Source organism: Syzygium oleosum, unplaced genomic scaffold (assembly GCF_021117445.2).
Source record: "Syzygium oleosum isolate NSW1041296 unplaced genomic scaffold, Sole_v2.1 Sole_v2.16, whole genome shotgun sequence".
NCBI classification, from domain to species: Eukaryota; Viridiplantae; Streptophyta; class Magnoliopsida; order Myrtales; family Myrtaceae; genus Syzygium; species Syzygium oleosum.
In genome coordinates, this window is record NW_026607500.1 from 2,254,687 (window position 1) to 2,262,249 (window position 7,563).

At 41.5% G+C, this 7,563-nt stretch overlaps 1 protein-coding gene across 2 annotated transcripts; it reads right to left on the bottom strand.

Moving 5' to 3' along the window:
- Positions 1-2,984: 2,984 nt before the first annotated feature.
- On the bottom strand, positions 2,985-7,334 carry LOC115686570 (U-box domain-containing protein 52). 2 transcript variants are annotated; one of them, XM_056318864.1, is made up of 11 exons: positions 7,153-7,334; positions 6,833-7,046; positions 6,551-6,612; positions 6,345-6,466; positions 5,617-5,831; positions 5,471-5,531; positions 5,087-5,399; positions 4,876-4,977; positions 4,372-4,800; positions 3,302-4,060; positions 2,985-3,101 (listed from the first exon to the last, which is right to left on the bottom strand). In XM_056318864.1, exons 2-11 carry the CDS (start codon positions 7,017-7,019, stop codon positions 3,060-3,062), a joined length of 2,292 nt encoding a protein of 763 aa, XP_056174839.1. In that variant the 5' UTR covers positions 7,020-7,046; positions 7,153-7,334; the 3' UTR covers positions 2,985-3,059. The 2 variants fall into 2 exon arrangements, with proteins under 2 accessions (XP_056174839.1, XP_056174838.1); XM_056318863.1 differs by having other exon boundaries at positions 6,821-7,046; positions 7,153-7,333.
- Positions 7,335-7,563: the final 229 nt, after the last annotated feature.

Genomic DNA, 7,563 nt, shown 5'->3' on the forward strand with positions numbered 1-7,563 from the left:
TTAGAAAACTCTTTCGAATAAAACCGAGAAGGGAGAAAATTCGTTTGCCTTTATTTACATTAAATACTAAGCATGCCATAAGTATTGTCCTTTTCATCTCTTTTTAGTTTCGTCAATCAAAAAATTATTTACTTATATTTAGATTCATGAACTACTTTTCCTCGTAAAATGGATTTTACTAGTTCAACTGAGGTTGAATTTGCAGTAGTAATACAAAAACTAAAAATTTGAGTGGCGTTAACTGATCGCACTCAATATGTAGGAACTCCATCTCTGTCCATGAGGTTAATTAGTCTTAGAAAGAAAAAGGTGAAACCTTATGGCATAGCACAAAAGAGATGTTGAAATTCTTTTTTTAAAGGTTCACAAAATGCAATTTCTCAATGTGTTTCATTTTCCTTTTGAAAATGAGAGCGAAATCTTGGATAATTCTCATTCTCATCTATTGCTATAAATTTTCCGGATAATTTGGAAACAGACAATTACGATCTTTGTGAAAAAAAGATGATCGACAGTTGACAAAGGATTCACCACTCTATTTTTGGGTTCGTGAAGTTGTTGTCAATAAATTGTGGCAAACTAAACTAATTGAACTAAATCAAACGAAGTTGCAGTAAAGGGAAGCGTAAATTATAGGAAAGCCGTAACAAATTGAAAGAGAAACTGAGTGATATGATATATGCTATCCTATCTTCCCCTTATGCTACTATTTATATGTAGGTGGTGATATCTGAAAGACTGTGATTATATCTAGATAGCTAAAGAGCTAGGCGAAGAGTAGCTACGTTGATGATTTCGACAGGAGGTGAAAAAGTCAGATATGACGAGCTGTTCATGAGAACTTGGAAGAACCATGGTTGATTTGTGAAGTCTTTGGAAGTTGATATGCTTAGAGATATCGTTGGAAATTGAATCGCAAGTCATTTCATGCGGTTTGTCTATGGACAGTATCAACAGACTGATGATAATGTGCACATGCTGGTTACGAGCAACGCATCATGCTGATATCGAGTCGTGATGATGTTGCTAATATGTCCATCTAAAGATGATTGTTAGAGACAAAACTATAGCCATTAGCAATTGGGAAGACCACAGCAGGAGAATCGGAAATCGTCAGAGAACAGTTGATAGCTTTTTGGTCGGACTGTCAGAGTGTCCGGCGATAGGATAGATCCTGCAGATTCCATTTTGGGAAACCTTGTTGATGTTCGAGAAAAAAGGTTGTATGGATGATCCTATTCTCAAACAACAGCTCCTAACAGCTCTTAAGAGCTCTTTGCTCTTTGAGACCATCTCCAACGAGAATATTGAAGATGCTTATATAAAGGAGGATCAATGAAGCCCAAAGGGTTGCGATGGAAAATAGAGAAAGTTGGTATTGCTCATTGTTACTCTCTGTGTTGATCAAATTGTGATATATTCATCTATAATTTCTAGTGTGGTATTCTTGCTACTTTGTAATTGTAATAAGATCAAGTGTACAATAGTAATAGCAGCCTTGAGTCCTGATAGTGTAATCTATCATAAATAGGATTAGTACTTGCTGATTGTAAACTTCTTTTGGAGATTACTTGTAAATTCCGGTCTGCATTAAGGTTGTTAGTATGTAGAGTGGACGTAAGCTTGAGGATAAAACCAAGTCACTATAATTTGATGTGTGCTGTCTTTACTTGTTGGTTATCATCTATATCTTAGTGATAGCACCACCCATACCTAATATTATCTGTTTAAGTTGATTTCCAAGTGTTGACTCTCAATTTCCACAAAAGTTTTTCATAATCTATGAACAACATATTCACCCTCTCTAAGTTGCATAGTTAGCCTCAACAATTTTCCTTATATTAGAATTTTTTTAACTTTTCTAAAGGCACTTTGGCATTTGATGGAGACTTAACAGCAATGTCTGCATATTTGTTTCTTTTTCAACGAAAGGGACAATTTAGCAAAAAATTATGTAGGGATTTTTTTTTGGTCACGATGTAGGGATTCAATTGTATAAAAGAAAAAAGGTTAAGGACCCGATTGAATAATTTACAATAGTTGAGAAACCTCCGGTGCCTTTGTCCCTCGTGAAAAAGACAATTGATATCAAGAAAGGAATCACCAATTCAACTTGGGTTTGTGAAGTTTCTGTCAAAAAATTGTTGCAAACTAAACTAACTGTACTAAATCAAACGAAGATGCAGCAGAGGAAAGTGTAAATCGAGTAAAAGTCACAACAAATCGAAACGGAAATTGTATCATGGGATGCCTCCTATCATACGTACTGTACAGATAGCTCCTTACATACAGTTAGACTTTGTAATTTAGAACAACAATGACAGCTCCCGCCTGTGTCCAAATCTTCACATCCAGCTTGACTTCGAATTGTATGCTGACTCTGCTGATTATGCTATCAATCAAAGGCAAATATAAAAAGCAGTTGACTTGTCTTCAAAATTATCATTGGCAACACATATTGTAATGAAGATGTTCTTTCTAAAATATGTCCAACTTAGAAAAATCGGCCATTGATTACTATGTTGTTCTCTCTTATTTGCCAACACTCACATAGCAATCTCCCAGCCTTCAGGACAATGACTTTAATCATTTCTGTGCTTCAGTTTATACCTACCTCAGCATGGATGATTGATAAGAAATCAAAGTCCGTCATAACTATAGTATCTGACTTACTTTAGTATCAATACATAACAACAATCTACAAACAGGTATCACACCCAAACGAAGGTCGATGCCAAATATTGAGGGAAGCATCCTTCGTGATCGAATACTGTCCCAAGGTCATGTGGCTCTTCAATGTCCTTGTCCAATAGTTATGTTCATTCGATTCATTGGTCGTCAAATAGATAAAAAGTCCTCGGTCGAAGACGCTTGGCCAACCTTTAAGAATAGGGATGGTGAAATGGAAGCGAAGAGATGTGGGTCCCGCAGCGATTTATCTTTCATCACACCGCATAGATTTTATCAGATGGTTGCGCTAAATCGCCGATCCAAAACTTGTTATCTTCTCATGCTATGTGTCTCCGTTGCTCCAGGTACTCTAACAAGGGATGGGTAGTTTAACTGCCATGCGATGCCCCTGATGGAGGACTCATTGAACCCTGGTGGAAATTGCATAAGAAAGATGTTAAGAATATGAATGACAAAAAGTGAGCTTGGTCATTTTTCATGCCCCTATTTAGGATCTATCAAGAGATTTCCAATGTACTAAACATACTCTTGTTTGTGTGCGTGCACATGCACTGGTGTGAGATTGGCTGTTTCTCGGAACGTCTGTTTACATAAAAAATTTAAAACTTACCAGTTGCAAAGAAACCTGGCTGTGGTTGGGTGAGTCGCTCGAGTCACAACTAGGCGACAAGGGATTCATGCTATTCTCAGCCAATGCTCTCAGTCTGTCGAGTTCGGGGAGAACAACTTTCGCAAGATCAGGTCTATCCTTCCGTCTTAACTCTGAACACTTAATTGCCAGTTGGGCAAAGCTTAGAGCCTCATTGATGGGCCAATCAGGCACCGCTGGATCTAGCATTTCAGAGAAAGTCCCCTTCTCGATTGCCCGCTCGACATGGTGGGTCAATCCCATGGGTGGTCTGGCGGTTAATAGCTGCAAAAAGATGATCCCTAGAGAGTATATATCAGACTTGACCCCCAGCATTCCTGTCTGCTGGTACTCGGGATCTATGTAGCAAAATGTCCCAGCCGTGGACGTCAGGCGGTACTGGGTCACGCTGTCAGCAACGGAAGGCGGGACAAGCCGAGCTAAACCGACATCACTGATCTTACTGACATAGTTGCCATCGAGCAGAATGTTTCCTGGTTTTAAATCGCGATGCACGAGTGGTTCAGGTTTCGCTTGGTGAAGGAACAGCAAGCCAGTTCCAATTTCCGCTGCAATTTTGAACCTGATTTGCCAAGAAAGCGCTGCGGTGTTTCCGTGACGGAAGAGGCGGTCTTCTAAGCTACCATTTGCCATGAACTCGTAAACCAAGCATCCATATTCTGGACAAGCTCCTAGGAGAAGGACCATGTTTGGATGCCTTATGCAGCTCAACACCTCAACCTATAACCATGAGCACAGAGATGGATAAAGAAGTAAGGACAGCAGTTGAAGTTGAAAGTGGCTGACTGACATTATGTAAGCCTCTTCAAAGGTAAATAATATAAAGCATAATAAACTCCTGAGTCACTACTAATTGGATTCATCTCCACTAGTATTCTCAAATCACATTTTCTAGCACCCAAATGCCAAAAATGGTTATTGCTTGGGCATGATAAGGTTGCTTACTATCGATTATGTTTGATCACATGGCAATATAACCCTTGTTGTTAACACTTGCATTCACACTGCATATGTTTTTCCTGATGGCATACCTCTTGCAAAAACTGGGATCTGCCTTGAGCAGCATCTGGTCGCAAGACCTTGATTGCGACTGATGTGTGATCCAAGTGGCACTTGTACACGGGGCCATAACCTCCTTCACCAATCTTGCGAGACTGCGAAAAGAACTCTGTGGCGTTTTCGATCTCCTCGATCGTGTATCTTCTGTACCTGACTTCTGACTGTGCGAAAGCATCGAGCACCCTTTTCTTCTCCTCCTGTTCCTTGAGCGCTTTCATTTCCGCATTAATCCTTTTCTGGGCTTCGAGTTCAGCAATCCTCTGAGCAGCCTCAGCGGCCTCCATCGCTGCTTTGGACTTGGCTTTCTCCTTCTCCGCAAGCGCTAAAGCCGCTTCTTCGGCCAGTCGCGCCTCCTCGATCCTCCTTTCTTCTTCTATTTTCCAATGTTGGAGCTCTTTTGCCTGGAAGGCAATCAATCACTTTAAAGTCTCGAACAGGGAAATGTAATTCCTCCAGCGAAACTCGATCTGCCTTACCTTTTGTTTAGCAGAGAGTGCTTCTTTGCAAGCTTTGCTGTACATATCCATTGTTTGCTTAAGCTCTTGTTTTAGCCTCTTCATCTCAGCTTCCACATCATCCTGCAATTTTGAATTCTTCACTTTTGTTTCAAAATGTTTTCGACTACATCTGTCTTCTGAGAATTGTTTAATTGATCCTAAAAGCACGTCACACCTGTCCTGTTCTTACCGTAGAGAGTGATGAGGATGAAAAAGACCTCTCGCTATCCACCGAAATATGCGATGTAGACGACACTTCATGAACTGTGCTGCCATATTCCAACCTCTGTGCCAAAAGAGTCGCATCGAAGCTTTGTCTGTGGTCTATGTTGGAGGTGTTAGACAACCTTGGGGAGTAGCCACTGTCCAGATTGTCATAAAACGACGGGAACATTCGGTCAATGCTCTGTCTACCAGAGCTGACAAAGGATATATCAGTATCCGGAGCACCAATTTCCCCATACAATCTGCCGTTAGAACCCTTTCCTCTCGTGAATGGCGATCTGTTTGCAAAAGATTTTAGTCATTTTTTGCTCTAATTGGGAAAAGGTCGTTTCAAATAAGATTGACTTACCTTATAAAGTCCATGCTGTCATTCGATTTATAAGGCACCTCATTCATCACCTTTGCGAGTCCTGCTGAAGAATCCATTCGTAGAAATCAAAAGATGTGAGATGAAGGGGAACCTGAAATGAAGATTTAATGTGCAAAAAAGCTTACCTCCAATACTGTTAGTTTGGGGGACGCGCGGCTCTGGTTGATTTGCCCGTGGAACCGATTGATTGTGAATTTGATTAGACAGTGGTGAGACCATCGGAGCCAGACGGGTAGCCGAGCGCATGGTTGTTATCTTTCCCTTTGTTATGACGTAAACCGTACAAAAGTCCGGTGCTCCTTTTGCCACATTGCTCGGGACATCTGTCGTCTTGAAGGTTCTGTCGATAAGCGCTCATCAGGCTATCAAGTTAAGTCCAAAAATAATCAGCTTACGAAATCACTTTAACTAGGTATTTGAGTGTATTTTTTTCGTTTAAATCTGTACCTCGCATATCTATATGATCATTGATATGTTTATCCAGTTACCTTTGTGTCAATGTCACAAGAATGTGTCTGTCATTTCTTAATAGCCATTGTTAAGTGTTCAAGGTAGCTGTGGAGTTGCAAGTTTTTGCGAACAACTTATTATCTCGAATCAAGTAAATTTATGTGCTTACACCAATGCAGATGGTTTTTTCTGTTTCTAAAAGAAAGATTGCTAAATATTCTATAGCTCATTAGAAACTTATAGTTCATAAAGGCCTATGAAAACACAGACGCCACATACGTGAATTTTTAAGCAACAAAAGATGAATTTGGCGTGCAAGATTATTGCGAGGGGGTCAACGCGTGAAGAAATTATCTGATTCTAGTAATTATTCCTGCAACATCGATAAACAAGCAATACAAACCTTAGAAAGCCAGACTTTGATGCAGAACCGACAACCAGATTCTCAACGGCGTTGTGGGAAACATACTCAATCAATGCTTTTGCTACGTCCGTGTCTTCCAGCAAAACATCTTTGCATTGTATCTGGCGTCAAAATGAATGTGTAAACACTTAACCAAATAGATTGTGCATTGCTATTGAATTTCGAAGCCATAGCATCCAACTTACATCCTTGCGTGTACAGAAGCATCGGAACGGAAGAAAGAGTTCTTTAGTATCGAGGTCATGTCCTGCCATACGAAGAGCCTCGTCGGCATCAGATAGTTTGAACCGACTCTCATAGAGACACGTTAAACATTCAATAACTTAAGGTGATTATTGTGCTGAAAAGCATAATCCGCATACATTGGTCCATACACATTGATCTCTCGATCTAGACATGGACATGCATCAGCTAGAAAGCTCGTCGTTGAAATTCGACGTGGTTCGATGACTTACGAGGGGGAGGACCCGAAGGCATGGCAGGGACCGGGAGGGACTTGACCTTGACATGAACGAGGATGACGGTCTGGCCTCTCTGGAGAAGATTATCGACGGCCCACTTGAGAGCGTTTTGGCTTCCTTTGTCCTTATCGATCGCCACGGCCACCAACCCGTTCCCTCCCTTTTTGTCCGACTGTTCTCTCGCGAGCCACATTCTCTCTCTCTCTCTCTGTCTGAAACCCTGGAAAATCAGCAAGACGAAGATCGGCACATAATTCGAATCGAAAGAAGACCAGAACCGAAACCAAAACAGAATCCAACATCGCCCGCGGGCGAACAGGTCGAACCTCTAGCAGATCACGGCGTTTTCCCGCTTCCGACTCGGTGACGGCACTTCTCCGCCTCTCGGAGAGGCGAAAGAGAGACGACGGAGGATTGAACTCGACCCTTTTCCTTGCGATTTCACCACGTTCTCTCCGTTTTTCCTCCGCTCTTATTTATGAACCGCCACTTTTCTCTCTCGCTCTCTTTCTCTCTCTCTGCCTCTCCGCGGTTCTCTCTCTCCTCGAATTAGGCACCGAAGGCGTTGGGCAGTTCAAACTAGAGAACCCGCTAACCTTCTCTTCCTCAATACAGGAGAGAGAGCATGCATTTCGGTCTGTTTCAGGTGCCATCGGCAATCTGCATGCGCACGCTGCATGAGCTCAGGATGAAAGCAAGGCATTCCGTTATGAAGTTTCGGTCGGTCAGACCGCTGT

Coding starts and splice junctions, on each gene's coding strand:
- LOC115686570 (XM_056318863.1), bottom strand. CDS start 7,019: ATGTGGCTCGCGAGAGAACAGTCGGACAAAAAGGGAGGGAACGGGTTG. Junction 5,832..6,344: donor TCAAAGTCTGGCTTTCTAAG/GTTTGTATTGCT, acceptor GCTTATCGACAG/AACCTTCAAGACGACAGATG. Junction 5,532..5,616: donor CCAAACTAACAGTATTGGAG/GTAAGCTTTTTT, acceptor ATTCTTCAGCAG/GACTCGCAAAGGTGATGAAT.